This window comes from Schistocerca nitens, chromosome 3 (assembly GCF_023898315.1).
Source record: "Schistocerca nitens isolate TAMUIC-IGC-003100 chromosome 3, iqSchNite1.1, whole genome shotgun sequence".
NCBI classification, from domain to species: domain Eukaryota; kingdom Metazoa; phylum Arthropoda; class Insecta; order Orthoptera; family Acrididae; genus Schistocerca; species Schistocerca nitens.
Genome location: NC_064616.1, coordinates 535005866 through 535031573, shown reverse-complemented (window position 1 = coordinate 535031573; position 25708 = coordinate 535005866). Strand labels below are relative to the sequence as shown.

The 25708-nt window shown below is 39.5% G+C and overlaps 1 protein-coding gene across 1 annotated transcript in view; it reads left to right on the top strand.

Moving 5' to 3' along the window:
• The first annotated feature begins 10263 nt into the window (after positions 1-10263).
• The window catches only part of LOC126249322 (uncharacterized), a 29693-nt gene continuing 14248 nt past the window's right edge, over positions 10264-25708 (top strand). The window contains exon 1 of the mRNA XM_049950975.1: positions 10264-10410. Within this exon, the coding sequence (XP_049806932.1) occupies positions 10264-10410 (147 nt within the window). The remainder of the gene's footprint in view (positions 10411-25708) is intronic.

Genomic DNA, 25708 nt, shown 5'->3' with positions numbered 1-25708 from the left:
ACAGGGTGGGAGTTGAGAATGGGCAGCAGATGGCAGGACAGAGAGGGTGGAAACTATTGGGTGAAGGGTGTAGGAACAGTATGTTACCATCGGTTGAGGCCAGGATTACAGGAGTGGAGAACGTGTTGTAAGAATAACTCCAATAGGTACAGTTCAGAAAAGCTGTTGGTGGAGGGAAGAATCCAGTTGGCTCGGTTACTGAAGTAGCCATTGAAATCAAGTGTGTTATGTTCAGCTGCATGCTGTACCACAGGGTGGTCTACTTTGCTCTTGGCCACAGGCTGCAGGAGGCAGTTCATTCTGGTGGACAGCAGGTTGGTAGTCATGCCAATATAAAAAGTTGTGGAATGATTGCACCAGAGCTGGTAAATGACATGGCTGCTTTCAGGGGTGGCCCGGCCCATGACAGGGTAGGATAAACTTGTGGCAGGGCTGGAATAGGAAGTCATGGGTGGGTGGACTGGGCGGGTTTTGCACCTGGGTCTTCCACGAACTAGCCACAGAGGAGTGTCCCCGTCATCACCCAGTACCACCCTGGACTGTAACAACTGAACCACATCCTTTGCGAGGGCTTTGATTACCTATCATTGTGCCCTGAAATGAGGGACTTCCTACTTGAGATACATTTCATCCCTTTTAAAGTGGTTGTCTGTTGCCCACCCAACCTCCGTAACATCCTACTCTGTAACTATGCCAATCCCAAACCCAACCCCTTGCCACAAGGATCATGTCCCTGTGGAAGACCCAGATGCAAAACCTGCCAAATCCTCCCACCCAGCACTTCCTGTCACAGGTTTATCCTACCCCATCAGGGGCTGGGCCATCTGTGAAAACAGCTATGTCATTTATAAGTTCTGCTGCAATCATTGCACAGCTTTTTCTATTGGTATGACTACCAACCAGCTGACCACCAGGATGAAACACCACTGCTAAACTGTGGCCAAGACCAAAGTCAACCACCCTGTGGCGTAGGAGGTAGCTGAACATGACACACTTGATATCAATATCTGCTTCACTACCTGAGCCATCTGGATCCTTACCTCGACCACCAGCTATTCTGAACTAGCCTCTCCCCCCCCCCCCCCTGATGCCCCCAACACCTCCCTGCCCCACAACCTCCTGATGCTGTACCTGTTGGCAGTCTAGTCCTTGCACACTCCATCAGACAATCTTCATCTTTCTCTCCAACTATAAACAGATTCCTGCTTGCGTCCCATGTAGTGTTGCATTCTGGTCCGAGATGCTGGAGTTGGTGATGGTGTGTGCATGAGCTGTGCTTGCTGGTGTGTGTGTGTGTGTGTGTGTGTATTTTATTGATGATGAAGGCTGTAACTGAAAGCTATATTTGAGTGTCTTTCAATTGTACCTGTCTGCAACTTGACGTGTCTTCTTTACGATAAGTAGAAATCTGTCTTTTCCTACATTAGTTACATTTTTTATAAGCCAGTTAACAGAAGTTACCAAGTGCAGTAATGTATATGGTCACAATGCCAGGACAAAATTCAACCATTTCCAGAACAAAACAACATTAAAAACAACCAATACGATCCCACACATCAATGGTTCAATTTGGTGCAACAAACTACAAAATTCTGAAAGAACACACACAGGAAATGTTTTTAAGACAAAATTAAAATCTTTTATGATAGAAACATGTCTCTATTCATTCTACAAATTTTAAGACTGGCTGTAACATCAACCAGTAGCATGTTAGCTGTAGTGGAATAAGTGTATAAAACAGATGCAAGGTGAAACGGTTGCTGTATGTAACATATTTTGGAAGTGTTGTTATGGTCATACTATTATTTCTGATGTTCCTAAAATCAATCATTGTGATGGCTGTATGCAAGGGAAATGTAAATAAATAAGTAAATAAATAAGGAGTCTCATAACTACATCCCAATCAGCATGAAAATATTGACATGATGTAATCAAAGATGCTTATTTGTCAGAATTATCAGGCATGTAAATGTATAAAAATATGTTATGGAAGCAGCACTGTAGAATAGTAGTTTCAATAATGATAGTTGACTTACCCATAAATAGTGCTGATACCCATCTTAATTATTTGAAGAATCTGTGGCTCAACTCATCATTGGAAGATATTTTGGAGTATGATTCCTTAGGAGGCCCAGGTTTGTTGCATTTCAATGACTATATTAATTTTCAGATGAAAAAACATCATACCTCATTGCCAAATCCAGCTCTTCCTACGTAATCAACAATTAACTTCACATCTGAAACTTCTGGAAATTGCTAAGGGGAGTCACTTTTAAATAGAGACTGACTTCATAAATGATGAGAATGCATTGATTTTTATAGTTGTAGAATTGTAAAATACATAACTGACATTCATGTCGCACAGTGTTGACAGTGATCAGTCCAAGAGACACAAAATCAAGTCCCAGATTTGACACAACATGACTGATACATCTCCAGAAATGCCCAAAAAATTTCCCTTGAAAAACTGAACAAAAACATTACAACTTGTTGTTGCTGAGCACCAGCAATATGTATCACTGCGATCCTGAGTTAACATTTACCAAGAAAACAATATTCAGAATATAAGAAAAACTTATAGGAATAAAATAATTATATATTTTTCAACATAATTTTGGAATGAAATTTTCATGACCAAATAATGTGAAATGCTGAAATATCTGCCAGCTACCAGTGAAAGAAGCAAATGGAATTTTATAAATAGTAATTGTCCTTAATTCCCAGTGATAAAAAAGGATTTCCAGAATAGTACAGTATATATGTAAAATAATTAAATTTTGAATAAATGTACCCACTCAATATATTGATCACATAAGCTTCTTTTATGAACATTGCAGTAGCCGTTTTCACACGCGCGTGTGTGCGTGCAGACACACACACACACACACACACACACACACACACACACACACACACACACACACACATGTGCCTGTCAACTTAAACTGAAGGAGGGGTCTTTCATAATTGTACCATGATATACACTCCTGGAAATGGAAAAAAGAACACATTGACACCGGTGTGTCAGACCCACCATACTTGCTCCGGACACTGCGAGAGGGCTGTACAAGCAATGATCACACGCACGGCACAGCGGACACACCAGGAACCGCGGTGTTGGCCGTCGAATGGCGCTAGCTGTGCAGCATTTGTGCACCGCCGCCGTCAGTGTCAGCCAGTTTGCCGTGGCATACGGAGCTCCATCGCAGTCTTTAACACTGGTAGCATGCCGCGACAGCATGGACGTGAACCGTATGTGCAGTTGACGGACTTTGAGCGAGGGCATATAGTGGGCATGCGGGAGGCCGGGTGGACGTACCGCCGAATTGCTCAACACGTGGGGCGTGAGGTCTCCACAGTACATCGATGTTGTCGCCAGTGGTCGGCGGAAGGTGCACGTGCCCGTCGACCTGGGACCGGACCGCAGCGACGCACGGATGCACGCCAAGACCGTAGGATCCTACGCAGTGCCGTAGGGGACCGCACCGCCACTTCCCAGCAAATTAGGGACACTGTTGCTCCTGGGGTATCGGCGAGGACCATTCGCAACCGTCTCCATGAAGCTGGGCTACGGTCCCGCACACCGTTAGGCCGTCTTCCGCTCACGCCCCAACATCGTGCAGCCCGCCTCCAGTGGTGTCGCGACAGGCGTGAATGGAGGGACGAATGGAGACGTGTCGTCTTCAGCGATGAGAGTCGCTTCTGCCTTGGTGCCAATGATGGTCGTATGCGTGTTTGGCGCCGTGCAGGTGAGCGCCACAATCAGGACTGCATACGACCGAGGCACACAGGGCCAACACCCGGCATCATGGTGTGGGGAGCGATCTCCTACACTGGCCGTACACCACTGGTGATCGTCGAGGGGACACTGAATAGTGCACGGTACATCCAAACCGTCATCGAACCCATCGTTCTACCATTCCTAGACCGGCAAGGGAACTTGCTGTTCCAACAGGACAATGCACGTCCGCATGTATCCCGTGCCACCCAACGTGCTCTAGAAGGTGTAAGTCAACTACCCTGGCCAGCAAGATCTCCGGATCTGTCCCCCATTGAGCATGTTTGGGACTGGATGAAGCGTCGTCTCACGCGGTCTGCACGTCCAGCACGAACGCTGGTCCAACTGAGGCGCCAGGTGGAAATGGCATGGCAAGCCGTTCCATAGGACTACATCCAGCATCTCTACGATCGTCTCCATGGGAGAATAGCAGCCTGCATTGCTGCGAAAGGTGGATATACACTGTACTAGTGCCGACATTGTGCATGCTCTGTTGCCTGTGTGTATGTGCCTGTGGTTCTGTCAGTGTGATCATGTGATGTATCTGACCCCAGGAATGTGTCAATAAAGTTTCCCCTTCCTGGGACAATGAATTCACGGTGTTCTTATTTCAATTTCCAGGAGTGTAGGTCCCCTTCAGGAAACTTTCATTTATTCCTGGAAAACTTTGATGCCTTGTTGTGCTATCTGTCAGATAGGAGAAAGCAAATTATTATTTGTGAGGACTTCAATGTTAATACACTGAAAGAGAGTAATGGGAAGAATGACATGGAATTCTTGCTCGGTTCTTTCAATTTGACATCTGTCATTAATTTTCCTACTCTGGTAGTAAAGGACAGCAGCACATTGATAGATAACACTTTTATAGACCAAGATAAATTTAAAAACATAGCTTCTTGTCCTGTTGAGAATGGCCTTTCTGATCATGGTGCTGAGCTAGTTACAGTATATGACATAGCTCCATTCAGTTATTCAAAACTACCCTCCAAAGTTGTGCGTTCAATTAATGATCAACAATTAGAAATTTCAGGGAAAATATTCAGCAGTTAGACTGGGATGAGGTGTACAGGGAATTTGATGCTAATTTAAAATATAACTTATTTCATGATACACTTGTAAGAGAATTTGAAAACTGTTTCCCCAAGAAAGTAGTTAAATCTAATTATAAGAAACCATGCAAAAAACCTAGGCTTACTAAAGGAATAAATATATCTTCTAACCACAAAAGGGAACTGTATCTAACAACAAGAAAGAGTAATGGCCCAGAAACAGCCAAATACTATAAAAACTACTCTGCTACATTAAGAAAGGTTATTAGAAAGTCCAGAAGCATGTGCATCTTGTCTGAGATTAATACCTCTGATAACAAAATGAAAACAATTTGGAATATTATTACAAGGGAGACAGGGCAACCAAGAGTACAGGATGATGGCATATTACCATCAAAACGAATGGAAACTTGACAAACAACAAGCCGGAAGTCAAAAACATTTTGAATAATCATTTTTTAAATGTTGTAGAGAAAATAGGATCTAATTTTTCATTAGAAAAAGCAAGGCAGTTAATGGAAGAGGCCTTACTCACACAATCTGATACAATTGAAATTCCACCCACCTGTCCTTCTGAAATTAGGAAGATAGTAAACTCTCTCAAGAATAAAAGCTCACATAGGATTGATGGCATTTCCAGCTTGTTCCCAAGAGATAAGTGATATTCTTAGCCACATATGTAATAGCTCTCTGAAGCAGGGTATTTTCCCAGGTAGACTGAAGTATGCCATTGTTAAACCACTGCGTAAAAGAGGGGATACGTCTGATGTCAACAACTACCACCCAATCTCTTTTCTGACTGCCTTATCAAAAATTCTTGAAAAAGTAATGTATTGTACAGTAGCTTCACACCTTTGTGAAAATAATGTTTTAACAAAATGTCAGTTTGGTTTCCAGAAAGGTTTTTCAGTGGAAAATGCTATATATAATATTAAATGCTCTAAATAACTGGAAGTCACCCGTTGGGATTTTTTTGTGGTCTCCCAAAGGCTTTTGATTGTATAAATCATGGGATACTTCTAGATAAGCTCAAGTACTGTGGCATCAATGGGACAGCGCTCAAATTGTTTAAATCATACCTATCTGGAAGAGTGCAGAATGGGATGCCTCAAGGTTCGGTCTTAGGTCCTCTGCTGTTCTTAATATATATCAATGACTTGCCATTCTATATTCACGAAGATGCAAAGCTTGTACTTTCTGCCATATAGCTATCACACCCACCAGACAAGAATTAACTGATGAAATTTTAAACGATGTTTTTCAGAAAATCATTAAGTGGTTATCTGTAAACGGGCTCTCATTAAACTTTGACAAAACACAGTATATACAGTACCACACAGTAAATAGAATTACACCATTAATATATATGGACTTCAATCAGAAATTGGTAGCTAAGGTATAATATTCAAAATTTCTAGGTGTATGCATTGATGAGGGGTTGAACTGGAAAAACCACACTGAAGATCTGCTGAAACGTTTGTGTTCAGCTACTTATGCTACTAGGGTCATTCCAAATTTTGGCTATATACATCTCAGCAAATTAGCTTACCATGCCTATTTTCATTCTCACCTTTTGTATGACATCATATTCTGAGGTAACTAATCAGTGAGTACAAGTGTGTTCATTGCACAAAAGCATGTAATCAGAATAATTGCTGAAGCTCATCGAAGATCATCCTGCAGACACTTGTTTAAAGAGCTAGGGATCTTCACTGTAGCCTCACAATATATATATATATATATATATATATATATATATATATATATATATATATATATATATATATATATATATATATATATTCACTTATGAAAATTTTTATAAACAATCTGAATGAATTCAAAAGTAATAGCAGTGTACATGGCTACAACACTAGGAGAAAGGATGATCTTCACTACTCAAGGTTAAATCTAACTTTGGCTCAGAAGGGGCTAAATTATGCTGCGACAAAAGTCTTTGGTCACTTACCTAATAGCATCAAAAGTCTGACAGATAGCCATATAGCATTTAAAAGGAAATTAAAAGAATTTATGAATGGCAACTCCTTCTACTCATTAGCCAAATTTTTGGATATAGTAAGTGGGTAATTTCCCCACTCCCGCAAAAAAATAATAAAAAAAAAGTGTCATGTAATATTTTGTGTAATGTAATACCTTGTATGGACACCATTTATTAACCTGACACATTCCACATCATTATGAAGTGTCATTTTTATGATCTATGGGACAAGTACTAATCTAATCTAATCTAATGTAGAATGGGTATGAATTCCAGAAATATTTGCTTATGTTAGTTTTTTACTTATTTGTACCCTTCCTTTTTGTATTTCAGGCTTTGAAAGGTGTCTGTTGATTTTTATTGTTGTTTCTAATGTACCTTGTAGTACAGGTTTCAAAGAGTCATTGCTGGGTTTTATTGTAGACACAAATGTAGATTGTAATTATACCATTTGAGAACTTAAATCTTTCACGTTAGCTCTCATTACTCTCAGCAAATTTATTCAGTCTTCAGTTATTGACATTTTTGTTAACATAATCACAAACTACTGTACTAAAAAATAATTAATCTTGAGCTTTATATACTTATATTGATCTCTGCTACAGTGTATTGTTTGCAAGTCCCCCGTCATCCTTTTTACTTTCATTCATCATTAACCATTTCTCTTGTAACAAATTTGGTACATAATATTCATGGCCAGGTTCACTATTTTTACACACTTTTGCTATAGAATCTCTTTCTTAAATCATATTTCAGAACTAATTCTCTCTCATTAGTGAAATACACTGTAAAATTAATATCTTCTCAGCAATAAAGGATCTCAGAAAAATCCAATGGTCCTGTCCCCACAGTCAGGTCAGCATGAAAATCTTAAATTTAAGATATTTCTTTGTCAGAACTATCTAACATTTTATTTTTTTATTTAGGCATCAAGTTCCATAGGACCAAATTGAGAAGAAAATCTCCAAGGTCATGGAATGTGCCAGTACAAGAAATTACAACATAAAAGTAATAACAGATAAAAATAAAACGTTTATGAACCCAAAAAAAAGTCAATCCATAAGTTTAAGTGAACGCAATCAACAATACAACAAGAATCAGCTTAATTTTTCAAGGAGAAGCTTGACAGAATAGAAGGAGTGACCCATGAGAAAACTCTTCAGTTGTGATTTGAAAGCACATGAACTACTGTTTAGATTTTTGAATTTGAGTGGTAGCACTGTGTAATGGGAAATGGCATGATAGAATACTAATTCCAGTGATGGCTGTTGATTTAGCCATAAACAGTTCTAATACTCATCTTGATTTTTCGTAGCATCTGTGGCTCAGCTGATTGTTGAAATATTTTTTGGGGTATTAATTTTTAGGAGACCCAGGTTTGTACAGTTTCAGTGAAGATATTAGTTTGCAGATGAAAATCGTCATAGTTTATATGCCTAATCCAGCCTTTCCAACATAGACAACAATTAACTTCACATTTTATCATCTGGAAACATGCTAAAGAAAGTCAGTTTTAAATAGACACTGGTTTCATAAATGACAAGAATGCATTGTTTTTTATAATTGAAGAATTACAAAAAATTAATGTTAATGTTACACAGGTTGTTCACAGAGATCACTCCAACAGATATAGCTCCACTCCATCTTACATGAAAGTTAGTCCAAGACTTGACTCGACATGACTGATCTCTTTCCATAACAGCCCAAAGACTTCACGCGCCCCCCCCCCCCACGCGCGCGCGCACACACACCTATTCCCTACATGGTGCCCACTAGACTAACGGTGCTAATGATTTTATTTTCAGCAGGTAACCTGGTTGTGGTGGGGGTAGTGTTGGATGGGGCAGGTAGAGAGAGAGGGACGCAGGAAGCATGGGGAAGGACTAGAGGGGCGTAGCTAGTGACTTGGAGGGAGGTGGGCATTTTGCTGGCTAGGAATGCAGGAAGAAGGGTGGCAAGCACATGGGTTGGCATGATTGTAGTGGCCAGTGTGAAGCGACACAAGCTGTAGATGACCTAATCCCAACATTGAACCTTGCCTCTTCTAGTTCGTACCACCATCGAGCTGTGACCCTCCCACCTTTTCATCCCTAGTCAGCTTCCAGAAATTCCTTACCTCCAACTTAGCCTCACCATCATGCCACAGGTCCCTTCCTAAGAACACTAACCTTTCAGCAGAAGAAAAGACAGTCATACACATTCTGAAAGCAGATACAGACCTAATCATCTTCCCTGCAGACGAAGGCTCCACCACTACCGTGATGAGTCATAGTGTCTACCTGATGGAAGGTCTCTGGCAACTGCCTGACTCCTCCACCTACAAGCTCTGCCAGAGTGATCCCATCCTCGAAGTCCAACCTAACCTCCAATCCCTACCAAAATCTGTAGGCCCTTCTCAGGATCTCTTATTGAGTCTATTTCCCTCCTAACCCAAACAACAATATGCACACTGGCGTTCTACATGCTCCCCAAAATCCGCAAAGCAACAATCCTAGACACTCCACTGTGACTAGCTATTATGATTGAACTGAACGAATTTCTGTTCTTGTTTACTGACACCTCCAATCAATAACTCAAAACCTACCCCCCACAAATTAAAGTTGCTAATCACTTCCTTCACCAGCCTACTGACATCCCCACCCCTTTACCCACTGGATCCTTACTCATCACTGTTCATGGCGCTTCCCTGTGCACTAACGTCCGTCATGTCCAAGGCTTTGCTTATCTAACACTATCTCTCCCTTCCAATGTCTTTCAAACTCCATACACCTTGTTGTTGTATGTTAACCAGGGACCTAGAGATGACGGAGGGGCTCTGTCCTTGCCACAGCCGCAGTGGTCCACAACCCCACGATGACTACCGCAGTTCACTTCACCCCTCTGCCGCTCCACACCGAACCCAGGGTTATTGTACCGTTCGGTCCCTAGTGGACCCCCCCCCCTCCCCCAGGGGGAACGTCTCACACCAGATGAGTGTAAACACTATGTTTGTGTGGTAGAGTAATGGTGGTGTATGCATATGTGGAGAAGTTGTATGCGCAGCAATCGTCGACATAGTGTAGCTGAGGTGCAATAAGGGGAACCAGCCCGCATGTTTTAAAGAAATCTTGTGTTAACGAAGAAATCAAAAAAGCTAACAGACTGCTTCACAAAATAACAAAGTGCTACCCAAATTAACATTTGTCCAGCTAGATTTCAGAAAACAACATTTCATAAACAGTGGAGATCTCCTAAATAGAGCAGGACAGCTGTATGTCTGTGCTCAAATTATGAAAACAATAAATAATCTCAATGATCAACACAAACTGCCTGGTATCCTCACCATAGCAGTAACTGAGCAAATGGAAATTTGCAAGGAAATGTCTAAGATGAGAGAGATAGCTAACATACCGGTACCAGTATCTGAAGGAGTGGTAGAATATGGGGTACCAGCAGAAATGTCAGGAACATCCAGCAGAGTTGAAGAGAAAACAATTTCATCAGATGAGAAAGCGTACAAACCTAGTGTAAACTCATGTGCACCTGAAACCTCCAAGACTGTAGCTGTCAGCACATTCGACACACTTAATGCCTCATGCTCACTTGTAACTAGGACTGCAACGACACCAACAGCCAAGAACCATTCTACTAGATCCAGAAACTCATCAGCTGCTCTGCAGACATCTCAAAGGAAGAGTCTCAGGATAAGAAGAGCTGCTGTGCATAGTGACTATTTTTTATGGGATGTTTGCAATTCGAAGAAGAAGAAAAGGCAGAATCTTTACAGTGTCAGCAACAAGAAAATATGAAGGTAAATAGTGCAGCAAATCCACTACATGAAACTTTAACAGTTGTATACCAAAATGTTCAGTAACTAAAAAGTAAATTAGCTGAAATAGAAGTTCTATTAACTGACTAAGAGACATTAACATACTGTGCATAAGTGAGCACTGGGTAAAAGAAATGCAAGCGTCTAGCATAATTATTCCCAATTTTGAAATTATTAGCAAATTTTGTAGACTCAACCATAAAGTGGGTGGGACATGTACTTATGTTAGGACAGGGGTAGAATCAAAAGAAATTAAATGTAAACTAAAATGCATAGGAAAAGATTTTGAATACAGTATATGTGAGCTAACCAAATTAAAAATTACTATTGTGTGTTTGTACCGATCATCATTGGGCAACTTGGCCATTTTTGTGGAAAACCTTGAGGGACTACTGAATGAACTTAAACATAATGTAATTGTTCTTGGTGATTTTAATGTTGTTGTTGTTGTTGTTGTGGTCTTCAGTCCTGAGACTGGTTTGATGCAGCTCTCCATGCTAATCTATCCTGTGCAAGCTTCTTCATCTCACAGTACCTACTGCAACCTACATCCTTCTGAATCTGCTTAGTGTATTGATCTCTTGGTCTCCCTCTACGATTTTTACCCTCCACGCTGCCCTCCAATGCTAAATTTGTGATCCCTTGATGCCTCAAAACATGTCCTACCAATCGATCCCTTCTTCTAGTCAAGTTGTGCCACAAACTTCTCTTCTCCCCAATCCTATTCAATACCTCCTCATTAGTTACGTGATCTACCCACCTTATCTTCAGCATTCTTCTGTAGCACCACATTTTGAAAGCTTCTATTCTCTTCTTGTCCAAACTGGTTATCGTCCATGTTTCACTTCCATACATGGCTACACTCCATACAAATACTTTCAGAAACGACTTCCTCACACTTAAATCTATACTCGATGTTAACAAATTTCTCTTCTTCAGAAACGATTTCCTTGCCATTGCCAGTCTACATTTTATATCCTCTCTACTTCGACCATCATCAGTTATTTTACTCCCTAAATAGCAAAACTCCTTTACTACTTTAAGAGTCTCATTTCCTAATCTAATCCCCTCAGCATCACCCGATTTAATTTAACTACATTCCATTATCCTCGTTTTGCTTTTGTTGATGTTCATCTTATAACCTCCTTTCAAGACACTGTCCATTCCGTTCAACTGCTCTTCCAAGTCCTTTGCTGTCTCTGACAGAATTACGATGTCATCGGCGAACCTCAAAGTTTTTACTTCTTCTCCGTGAATTTTAATACCTACTCCGAATTTTTCTTTTGTTTCCTTTACTGCTTGCTCAATATACAGATTGAATAACATCGCGGAGAGGCTACAACCCTGTCTCACTCCTTTCCCAACCACTGCTTCCCTTTCATGCCCCTCGACTCTTATAACTGCCATTTGGTTTCTGTACAAATTGTAAATAGCCTCTCGCTCCCTGTATTTTACCCCTGCCACCTTCAGAATTTGATAGAGAGTATTCCAGTTAACGTTGTCAAAAGCTTTCTCTAAGTCTACAAATGCTAGAAACGTAGGTTTGCCTTTTCTTAATCTTTCTTCTAAGATAAGTCGTAAGGTTAGTATTGCCTCACGTGTTCCAACATTTCTAAGGAATCCAAACTGATCTTCCCCGAGGTCCGCTTCTACCAGTTTTTCCATTCGTCTGTAAAGAATTCGCGTTAGTATTTTGCAGCTGTGACTTATTAAACTGATAGTTCGGTAATTTTCACATCTGTCAACACCTGCTTTCTTTGGTATTGGAATTATTATATTCTTCTTGAAGTCTGAGGGTATTTCGCCTGTCTCATACATTTTGCTCACCAGATGGTAGAGTTTTGTCAGGACTGGCTCTCCCAAGGCCATCAGTAGTTCTAATGGAATGTTGTCTACTCCCGGGGCCTTGTTTCGACTCAGGTCTTTCAGTGCTCTGTCAAACTCTTCACGCAGTATCTTATCTCCCATTTCATCTTCATTTACATCCTCTTCCATTTCCATAATATTGTCCTCAAGTACATCGCCCTTGTATAAACCCTCTATATACTCCTTCCACCTTTCTGCCTTCCCTTCTTTGCTTAGAACTGGGTTGCCATCTGAGCTCTTGATATTCATACAAGTGGTTTTCTTCTCTCCAAAGGTCTCTTTAATTTTCCTGTAGGCAGTATCTTTCTTACCCCTAGTGAGACAAGCCTCTACATCCTTACATTTGTGCTCTAGCCATCCCTGCTTAGCCATTTTGCACTTTCTGTCGATCTCATTTTTGAGACGTTTGTATTCCCTTTTGCCTGCTTCATTTACTGCATTTTTATATTTTCTCCTTTCATCAATTAAATTCAATATTTCTTCTGTTACCCAAGGATTTCTATTAGCCCTCGTCTTTTTACCTACTTGATCCTCTGCTGCCTTCACTACTGCATCCCTCAGAGCTACCCAATCTTCTTCTACTGTATTTCTTTCCCCTATTCCTGTCAATTGTTCCCTTATGCTCTCCCTGAAACTCTCTACAACCTCTGGTTCTTTCAGTTTATCCAGGTCCCATCTCCTTAAATTCCCACCTTTTTGCAATTTCTTCAGTTTCAATCTGCAGTTCATAACCAATAGATTGTGGTCAGAATCCACATCTGCCCCTGGAAATGTCTTACAATTTAAAACCTGGTTCCTAAATCTCTGTCTTACCATTATATAATCTATTTGATACCTATTAGTATCTCCAGGATTCTTCCAGGTATACAACCTTCTTTTATGATTCTTGAACCAAGTGTTAGCTATGATAAAGTTATGCTCTGTGCAAAATTCTACAAGGCGGCTTCCTCTTTCATTTCTTCCCCCCAATCCATATTCACCTACTATGTTTCCTTCTCTCCCTTTTCCTACTGACGAATTCCAATCACCCATGACTATTAAATTTTCGTCTCCCTTCACTACCTGAATAATTTCTTTTATCTCGTCATACATTTCATCAATTTCTTCATTATCTGCAGAGCTAGTTGGCATATAAACTTGTACTATTGTAGTAGGCATGGGCTTTGTGTCTATCTTGGCCACAATAATGCGTTCACTATGCTGTTTGTAGTAGCTAACCCGCACTCCTATTTTTTTATTCATTATTAAACCTACTCCTGCATTACCCCTATTTGATTTTGTATTTATAACCCTGTAATCACCTGACCAAAAGTCTTGTTCCTCCTGCCACCGAACTTCACTAATTCCCACTATATCTAACTTTAACCTATCCATTTCCCTTTTTAAATTTTCTAACCTACCTGCCCGATTAAGGGATCTGACATTCCACGCTCCGATCCGTAAAATGCCAGTTTTCTTTCTCCTGATAACGACGTCCTCTTGAGTAGTCCCCGCCCGGAGATCCGAATGGGGGACTATTTTACCTCCGGAATATTTTACCCAAGAGGACGCCATCATCATTTAATCATACAGTAAAGCTGCATGTCCTCGGGAAAAATTACGGCTGTAGTTTCCCCTTGCTTTTAATGTTAACTTTAAGAATGATTGTAGTAAACAACAGCAACTGTGCAATCTGTTTTTGTGTCATAATATGATGGCAACTGTAAATGAAGTTATCAGATGTGGAAATATGCCTGAAACTATAATAGATCAAGTATTTATAAACAAGGACAAGTGTGAATATAACATTGAAGTAATTGATACTGGTTTCTTGGATTACATCAAATTGAGTTTAAATGTCACATCTTACAAGGACCCTGTTATCAATAACAATTACAGAGAAAGGAGATTTATAAATGGTGACGGCATAAGAATTTTTAATTACATTCTGGAAAACAACAACTGGGGTAGTGAATCAAGTGGTGATGTCAACACATAGTTTGACTCATTCCTTGAAAGCTACAAACACTGCTTCGATGTTGCCTTTCCTATAAAAAGAGTCAAAACTAAGCGTAAAGCCAAAACATGGGTTACACAGGGGATTAGAAAGTTATCAGACACTCTCAGAAAGTTAAATAAATCAGCCAGTAAGAATGTGGCACTGAAAGCACATGTCAAATGTTATAGAAGCCTGCACAAGAAAGTAATAATTGTAACTAAGAAGCTTGATAATGATTCATACATTGAGGAAGGTAACAACAAAATGAAGTCCAAAACTAAATGCAATTCCAATAGCAAGGTAAAAATCCCCATGAATGACATGACAATGTTCCTTTATCTAGTAACTGGATCAGAGGTACTAAATGCTATAAATAAGTTAAAAAATAAAATGTCATGTGGGTGTGATGGGATTCCTGACAAAGTCATGAAGCAAAGTGCAGGAATCATAGCCTCACATCTCACTGAAATTATAAATGAATCTTTTAAAATGGGGGTATTTCCATCAAAACTTAAAATGTCAACTATAAAGCCACTTTACAAGAACAGTGATAAATATGATGTTAGTAACTTTAGGCCTTTATCAATGTTATCAGGTTTCTCAAAAATAATAGAAAGGATAATGTATCACAGACTATACAAATTTCTTATTAAGAATAGAATATTGGTAAATGTGCAAAATGGTTTCCGTAAAAATAAATATACTGAAACAGCTATCTTCAATTTTTTGCAACTTGTTCTACATTCCATAAATAGAAAGGAATTAAATTGTGGATTGTTTTTAGACTTATCAAAGGCCTTTGATGTCATCAATCATAAGTTACTGCTTAGGAAGTTATATGCCTATGGGATACGTGGAGTTGCCCACAAATGGTTTGAATCATATCTGTCGGACAGGTATCAGAAGGTGGAGATAAGCCATGCAGATAGGACATATTCATCAAGATTCGAGAGAGTTTTGTATGGATTACCCCAGGGATCTGTATTAGGGCCATTACTGTTTTTGATATTTATCAATGACCTACCAAGTCAACTATCTGAAGCATTGGCAGTACTATTTGCTGACGATACAAGTTTGTTTGTTAAAGCAAATAGTGTAGCTGACTTAAAGGAAAAAGTCACATTAGCAACAGATGAAGCAGACAGATGGTTTAATGAAAACAGACTCATTGTGAATGCCAAAAAACCAACGTGGATCAACTTCAGACATATTACAAATAAAATAAAAACTAACCTTACAGTAGAACTGGGTAAGTGTAAGATTGAAGAAGCATCATACACTAAATTCCTGGGAATATGGTTTGATGAACACTTAAGATGGGAAAAGCATCTAATATCATTGAACAAAAAATTAAGTCAAACATGTTCTATACTTAGAATGCTTAAAAGCTCATGTAATATTAAAACAGTGTTATGTGTTTATTTCTCATTCATGCACAGTTTATTAAGATACGGTGTACAGTTTTGGGGGAACAACAGTCTAACAAAACATTCATTTAGACTACAAAAGAAGGCAGTCAGAATAATAAAAGGTATAGGATATAGATACTCTTGTAGGCATGCTTCCAAAGAATTAAAACTCATTACACTACCATCCTTATACATATATGAAAGTATATGTTTCTTAAAAGAACACGAGAAATTTTCTATATTAAACAGAGAAATTCACAACTACGAAACAAGGAATAGGAATGATTTCCACAGAGAAATTCATAAGACAGCTATGTATCACAAAAGTGTACTATGCCAACCCAAAATCCTCTACAGTGCTCTCCCCAAAGAACTAAAAATAATACCAAAACTGCACATATTTAAAAGAGAATTAAAAAACATGTTATTGAGCAATAGTTTTCACAGTATTGAAGTGTTTATGAATCATTGACAATAAAAGTGCAGTTAATATTTCCCTGACATAATAAATATGTGTAATTGCTTACATTTCAATACTTGCTGTTTCTATGAAAGTGTGAAACAGTGTTAATGTAAGAATGGAAATAATCTTTGATGTGAGACTCACAATTTTTTTTTTTTGTACGTTGTTATCCTACTTGTATATTTTTATGTTAATGTTCTTATAGTTCTATTAAAATTGTAATGTCTAAGTGACAAGTAAATTCAATTATAAATTTTCATGTACATGTATTTTAAATTGTAATGTTTATTGACAAGTCCTATGTCATTTTGATGCTGCACTACAAGGACACTAATAAATTGAATTTAATTCCCCAAGGCAGATGGAAAACCACCTAAAAACCATCCACAGACTGGCTGGCTCACCAGACCTTGACACAAGTCCACTGGGCGGATTTGTGCAGGGGACCAGGCGCTCCGTCCTGCTCTGGAAAGCTGTGCGTTAGACTGCTCAGCTAACCGGGCGGGCCCTATACACCTTACTAACTATATTCTGACCCACAACTATTTTTCCTTTGAAGGGAAGGTTACAAGCAAATCTGTAGCACAACCATGGGCACCCACATGGCACCACTGTATACCAATCTGTTTATGGGCCATCTGGAAGAAATTTTCCTAGCCTCCCAAAACTACCATCCACTTCAAATGGTCCTCCTCTACTCAACACGTCACCTTCCTGTACATTGACCTCCACATCTCTTTTGGCTCCACTCACCTCTGTCCACATTAAACCTACTAAGCACGAATAGCGGGGTGTGTGCAGAGTAATGTTGCCAGTAGATTCACAGTTGGCAGGGCACGCATGGGGGGGAGCGGTGGTGGTGAGGTGTGCAGGCAGGCACTATAGGGGAAATTCCAAGTGCTGCAGGGAAAGTACCATTCTAAACTAAAGCCTACACTCATATTTTCTTGTAAATATTAAGCGGAGCCCCTCCACGCCCACACTTACAAGATGACCATTCAAAAAGATACACTGTCTCCTCTGCTTTGGTTAGTATAAAAAAATCCACTGATAATGCAACAAAAGCAGGAATTTATTTTCACCTGGATTTTAAACCATTTGTAACTCTCAGAGAAGCATAATGAGTAGCGAATTTTGAGTAAAACCTACAGTTCTTTTGTTGGCCTGTTAAAATTTGCTTCTTTTGCCAAAACACAGTGCAGTTTACAAAATGTCACCTCATTGAAATGTTGTGAAGGAGCTATCGTGAGAGAATTCTGAAACAGTGGCTCACTAAGTCAGGAACTGAGGAAAAGTAAGGTCAATATTTTATCAATAAGCATATCTTTGGTACAAAAATAAATTTGAAATGTCTTCACCTATGTTCAAAAACCCACAGCATTATTCATTTCAGAAGCTATCAGTGACACTTAAAAATTACATTCTTTCATCAAAAAAGTCCGTAGTGAATGGAATAATTTAATAGATAATGAAGTTTTGCATAATAAACATATGGAAACATAGTCTCACCATCACGTGATATCATGGCTGGCACACATGTTCGCGAATGTGTGTGCCACATAAGAGCAGTTTTCTTGAGATTGGTAACATACATCCAAATCTAAGGAAAATTTCAACATGTTACTTAAATTCCATACACAGCAACACATTATGTAATGTGCCCAAACGCAAAATCATAGCAACCTCTACGTTTCATTGCAAACTTTTTCAGTTTTCTCCCAGTGTCTTATTTAAATGCAAATATCCCAATAACTAAGACCATTAACAAAACGGTGGGCACATCATCATGAAACTGATGTATAAAGCCATAAGTACCACAAAAATGAAATTCTTTTACTGAACAGTTTCTATAAAACTGTTTGAGATAAACTGCAGGGTGTGCGCCACCATTCTTTGATCACAGTGCATCACTGATGGCCAAAAGTAGGTGAGAGGAGGCAAACAATATTGGCCTCCCCTTCTGAACAAACAAATGGCATTCCAGCACATTGGACAAAAACTGGTCACTTCACTTTGGCCACTGCATTTTGCATGGACTCTAGTACATGTATTTCAACAGCTGTAATCCTTTCCACACCAAAACACCCCTCCCGTACAGCCTAGCCCCCTTGTATGATCTATTTGCAGTCATGAGAACTCCATTGCCCAGTGTGCTGGTCATCTCACAAAGGCTTCCACAGGCAAAGACCTTTACAGGCAGTAGCACCCTCCCACTCCAATCCCAGTCCACAACCAGATTTCCTGTGCCATATCCTCACAGATCTCCAACCTTCCCCCCCACCACCAAGAAGCAGCTACAGAATTGTGCCCCCCCCCCCCCCCCTCATCGCCCAGTATCCCCCTGGACTGAAACAACTGAGCCATATCCTTATCTAGGGCTTTGACTATCTCTCATCCTGCCCTGATATGAGGGACATCCTACCCAAAAACCCTCCCACTCCTCCTAAAGCGATGTTCCATCACCTACCCAACCTACACAATGTCCTAGTCCATTCCTATGTCAGTCCCATTCCCAGCTGCTTGACTCAGGGATCATATCCCTGTGACAGACTAAGTTGCAAGACATGCCCAGTCCTTTCACTCAGCACCTCCTACCCCAGTTCTGTCACAAGCTTATTCTACCACATAAGAGATAGGGCCACCTGTGAAAGTGGCCATGTCATCCATCAGCTGTGCTGCAAACACTGCACAGCCTTTTATGTTGGTATGGCTAGCTACGAGCTGTCCACCAGGATCAATGGCCACTGCCAAAAGGTTGTCAAGAACAAAGCTGTGCACCTGGTCGCTCAATATGCCACATGTTCAATTTCAGTGGTTGCTTCACAACCCAAGGCATCTGGATCCTTCCCCCCACCACCAGCTTCTCTCACCTGTGCAGATGGAAATTGTCCTTGCAACACCCCCCCCCCCCCACTCCCATAATTGTCCTGGCTTCAATCTCAGGTGTCCCACTATAACTGCACCCTACACCCAATAGTTTCCCCTTCCTCCATCTGTCACCCCTATCCCTTCCAATTCATGTCCCCATGTCACCTTCAGCATGTGCTGCTTCCTAGCAGCTGCTACAGTCATGCCAGCCCATATACCTGCCACCCCTCCCTCCCGCATTCCTAGCTCGTAAATCAGGTGCATCCCTCAGATCCACCCACCTGCAGTCCCTCTCCCTGACTCCCTCCTCTCTCTTCCTCTACCCACCTCACCCAGCACTACCACCTCTACAACCAGTCCATCTGCTGAAAAATAACATTGGCACTATTAGTCTAGTTGACTCCGTGCCGAGGCATAGTTGTGTATATGTGAATGTGTGTGTTTTTCCATTTTACTGTAGCTTGTCAAAGGGTAAATGCAAAAGTTAGAAGTCTTCCTGCACTTGTGTGTGTCTACTGAAATCTTATTGCTTCTGCCTTTTGGTGAGTGATCTCACTTAATCCTGAAGTATTTGCATTCTACAACAACGTTTCTTCAACAATCATACAAAAGCAATACAACTTTCTGATCACTGCAAGCCTGAGTAAACATCTACCAAGAAAACAATATTCAGAATATGAACATAATCTACAGAAATGAATGTATTATATATATTTTTCAACATAATTTTGGAAGGAATTTTTCTTGACCAAATAATTCAAAATACTGGAATATCGGCCAGTTACTGATGAAAGAGGCAATTTGAATTGGATAGGACAATTGAGATTCTTAAAAGTCGGTGATACAAACAGATTTCCAAAATATCACAGACAATATGAAATAGACTGAAATTTCAAATAAATGTTCCCATACAATATACTGACGCCAAAGGCTCCCTTTATGAGCATCAAATTTGAAATTTTTTAAAAAAGAAACATCATATTTGATAGATGAATGGAATTATAAATTTTATATCTAAAAACAAAGATAATGTGACTTACCAAATGAAAGTGCTGGCAGGTCGACAGACACACAAACAAACACAAACATACACACAAAATTCAAGCTTTCGCAACAAACTGTTGCCTCATCAGGAAAGAGGGAAGGAGAGGGAAAGACAAAAGGATGTGGGTTTTAAGGGAGAGGGTAAGGAGTCATTCCAATCCCGGGAGCGGAAAGACTTACCTTAGGGGGAAAAAAGGACGGGTATACACTCGCACACACACACATATCCATCCACACATATACAGACACAAGCAGACATATTTAAAGACCAGGAAGTGGAAATAAAGTGAAAGTTATTAGAGCTGGCCGAAATGGTTGTTTAATACGTGAAAGCAGCTGTTATTGAACTAGAAACGGTGGATTTTATAGCAGCGGTAGTGTTGAAAGCGGAAAATAAAATATTTTTGGTTATGGTTTGGAAGTGGGTTACGTATTATTGAGTATATATAGGCGGGATAAAATTGTATAGTAGATTACGGTAAAAAGGGGAAGGTGAATACAAAGTGAGACTACTGGTAAAAACAGAAAGAGAAAATAAAGAGAAAATAAGACGACAGGAAAGATTTCGAAATCCAACAGCGACAATAACAAACGTAATTGTTGGGTTCAAATTAATGATATGGTTATAATAGAGGGAAACATTCCACGTAGGGAATATATATATATATATATATATATATATATATATATATATATATATATATATATATATATATATAAATTTTGTTAATCATAATATATATTGCAACTTACTATCGAGCTGAGGTTCCAGTCATACAGATTCTTTATATCTTTGCACAGGTTGTTGAAGTACGTGGTCAGCAGCTGTAAACATGCACCACATGTACATATTCTTCATTAGTGTAGATGTGTGGCATTTTAGTCAGTGCATGTACAAACAAAGATACACATTGCTTCTCTGTGATACACTTTCAATCCCTCACACTATTTTACTCACAGCACGCCAACACTAACTGCATGTTGAACGGGCTAGTTTTGTGGAGGTTAAAAAATGTGGATCTGCTGCTACCTGTGATAAGCACGGCCACCGATTGAAGCATGGTAGTCTGTCATGCTGTGGAGCCAAGGTAGTGAGTTTCTTGGTTAAATCAATGGGTGGTGCTTGCCCTCTTAGTTCATATGTGTAATTGACAATTGTTTCTGAGTACGTATTTTGATACAGCATACTTTCAAGGAGGGCTACCCACATTTCAGACAGTTTATTTATTATTTCTTAATGCAAAATCTAATTCATTAGGCATGGCTTACATTGTGGGATAGTGACCAAACTGTTACTCTCATTTTAAATTAAATGAAACTGTCAGCCATAAGTAATTCACAGTAAACACAGAAAAAGACTTTTTCAGTTATGACACAACCAAGCTCCACAATTTTTGATGTTCCCTACTTAAGAGTTGCTTTTTATTTGGAATAGTACAGTACTGCACAAAAATTGTTGCTACAGATTTAATGCTATTAAATATTTGTACTAAAATAAATTTTGTATCACCAGATGTCCTTTGGACTTCCAAGGACGAATGGGCTGTGCACGCAGAGGCTAATCCACAGAACAGAACTTCTGTGATTCCATTGTACATATCAACCAGAATTTTAACTTGCCTTTACACTCAATAAAGCACAGATATTCAGCTATGAAATTTGTAAAAAAAAATTTCAAGGAAAACTAGGGTATGCTCTTAAATGCAAATTTTATTTGAAATATAAAATTATCTAGTTCTTTGTCACTAAATTGTAATATCACTTCTCACAAAAAAATAACAGTACAGCAACACACAAAATTTGTAACATTTCCAGTCATATTCATACACAGTTCTAGACAATTAATGACAGAGAAAAAAGTACAGAAAATAACTGGCAGTTTTCATGCACATAAGTAGATCAACAACAATGAGAAAAGGTTAATTGGACTTTGCAAAACCTATAATCTCAAAATCATATGTCCACCCATTTTACGATAAAAATTACTCAACAGAAGACATGGAGATCAGCAAACACATACAATGGTATGTTCCAAAGTGGCCATGTAGTGATTTCATTTCCCCTGTTACAAGGAAATTATGGATGTTAAAAGTTGGAAAGGGAGCCATAGCAGATACAGACGACTACCTAACCAGAATGAAACTTAAATAAAAACCTCAAAAGTTTATTACACAGAGACCACTATATCTAAACTTTGACACATCAACATTTGAACAACTCCTAACAGATGAACTAAATAATAATAAAAAAAAAACAAAAAATTGTCTAGAAACTGAACACAAAATGATTGAAACATTTCATACAAAATTACTGAAACAGTTCAAACCTCAAAACTTAAGCATGAACACCATTGCCTCTTTTGCTACTGGCAAACAGTCTGAATCAATACCAAATCCCATATCAACATAACCGAAGTATCAACGGCCGTCAAACTCAACATTTTATCATATTGATATCTCATCCATTATTGGACTGCAAAGGACAGAAAAATCTGAATCACCTAAGGTAGGTTTCACTTTCAAAACCTCAAAGGGCTCACTTGTGAAATCAGGAGCCCCATCCGCACTTTGGTACCATTTACTCAAAGGTGGTTTGATGAAACCTCTGCTACTCACTTAATTGTGAATTGCCAGTACTCATGTAGATGTAGAAACAGTTATTGTTCTTGGCTGTGGAAAGCATGTGTCAAATGTAGGCCTTACCTAATCATATGCTTTAATGAATAAAAGTTATGCGTTAGTGTAAAGATCTTCTGGCTGAGCCGAACTTTCTAGACCTGTAGTCTCAGCAAACTGGAAAGCCAGCAACTGTTCATTTATTTCTGGTATGCCTTTAAGCACAGAAATAGTCTCTTCCTGTATGTTCTGCAGTACCTTCAAAATATCTTCATCAGATGGCAGTTTGCCTGTTGAAGAATTTTATTTTCTTCTTGTAATGCATATTTGCCTCATACACATTATTCAACTTTCACTTGATTCAGGCAACGGTCATGAAGTGGTTTGTCTGGGTTTAGAGGCATTGCATTTGGCAACATTTTAAAACACACAGATGCATAAAATTACTAAAGCAACATGCCACAAAAGTTTTTGATGGGCAAAAGTTTTTACTGGAGCAGTGGTTCTGAGGCTTTGCTTCAGAGATCCCTAGTACAGGGTGAGCACAAAGTCTTGTCCTGATTATAAAAATTTATAACAAGATAACTGTTTGAAATAATAAGTTACATTTGATGCCGTTACATAGGTTAGTGTTACTAGTTGTTGTGACCATTAGATGGTTCTAGTGCTCAACAACACTGACGCACTCTGTTAGGTCATGTTAGTTGCTGGCAAAATGGCGTCGAAGCAGGAGAAAGCGCAATATGTGCTTTGGTTTCACGAAACGAAATCACCCATCAGTGTTCAGTGTAAATTTTGGGCTTCTTATGGACGCAGCCCCCCTGACGTTAAATAAATAAAGCAAAGGTATGCAACATTTAATGAAACAGGCAGCATTGAAGATCGTGGCAGGCCTCGTGTGAGTGATGACAACTGTTGATCATGTTTGGCAATCATCTCAATGAAGTCTGTCTAAATCAACGCGTCAAGCATCACATGAACTTCAAATTCCGCAAGCAAGTGTGGTGAGAATTCTTCATGAAAGGCTTAGGTTGCATGCTCACAAAGTGCAAATTGTGCAGTCCTTGCAACCGAATGATTTGATGACATGTGCAGAATTCGCAACTGAGATGCTCAACAGAATTGATGGCACTAACAATTACTTAAATCCCATATGCTTTACTGATGAATCCATCTTTCATGTCAGTGGAATGGTAAATAGTCATAATGTCCATATATGGGGTTCAGAGTCTCCACATGCTACTGTACAGTTACAGAAAGACAGCAAAAAAGTGAATGTTTGGTGCGACCTCACGCATAACAAGGTTTTGGGCCATTTTTCTTCGTGGAAAAATCCATTACTGCTAACATTTACTTAGACATTTGGCAACAGTTCATTGCCCCACAGTTAGAAGAATATCAACCATACAACCATGGATAATTTTCGAGCAAGGTGGAGCACCCCCCCCCCCCCCCCCCTACTAGGCTTTGATAGTACATGATATCCGGGATGAAACATTTCTGGATCGGTGGATTGGAAGGAATGGTCGAACACACTGGCCAACCCGCTCTCCAAACATTACGCCCCTTTACTTTTTTTCTGGGACTATATCAAGGACAGAGTCTTCGTCTCACCAGTTGCTGACATCAACGAACTAAAGGCTAGGATACAAGCTGCTGTGGGTACTGTGACAGAACACATGTTACGAAACACCTGGCGGGAACTGGAATACCGCCTCGACATTCTCCGAGCTACCAAGGGAGCACACGTTGAGGTTTACTAATGTAAGTGATCTTAAAAAAAGCTAGTAACACTAACCTACGTAATGGCATCAAATGTAAATTATTAAGCCAAATGCTTATTCTGTAATAAATTGTTATAATCAGTTCAAAACTTTGTGCTCACCCTGTATTTCTGTACACATCTGCGAGGATTTTTGCAACTACTATTGTAAAACAAATAGCATCTGAATCTCTTCTTCATTCCCTCCTTTGCATCACCACTCAAACACAATTAACATGTGAGATATAAAGCAAGCTGAATGCCCTCTGCCATACAAAAACATTTTTAAAATAACTCCACAGGACTAGAAACGGCTGGGAACCACTGCACAAGTAGTTTGAGAGCCTAATGATTGGTCATCATCTTTATTATATCTCACATATGTCATTTCAGGTGATTCAAAAATGTAAGGAAACCATAGATTGCTTTTTATTTACTCGTGTCCAGAACATAACATACATATATAGCCGATAGACAGCAATTTACACACAATATAAGTACATGATTAAACTCCATATGACATCAATTTACAAACAGTATAAGTGCTTGATTAAATTCCAAATGATATCAAAAATCCTGTTGTTTGAACTGCTGTATCATTGGCGATAACCAGATCGTCCATGGGGCTGGGAGGTTTCTACAGTTGAGCAGGTGTTGGTGATCTTGCTGTTCGCCACATTTGCCTAGTTCATCTCCTGGGGAGAAACCCCATTTCTTCAAATTGATCTTGCATCGGGATACACCAGTTCTCAGCCTGTTGAGGACCTTCCATGTTATGTATAGGAGGTGACGTCCTTTAGCAAGTTCTTCTTTAGGGCTGTTCCAGTGCCTCTCTGATGGTGAGTTACGCCAAAACTGTATTCAACGATTTGCAAGTAACGTTAAAAGTGGTTCTGTTGAACAGAGGATACTCTTTCTTGCTCTTAATCTTGGATGCTGGTATTCACATCCGAACAAGGGGTGCCTTGAATCTGTCCCCAGTTTCCGCTCCTCTTTTTTCTGGTGCTGTTCTTCTTCTGATTTATGGAAGTGCTATGCCCATGAGATGATATATTTTATTAATAGGAGT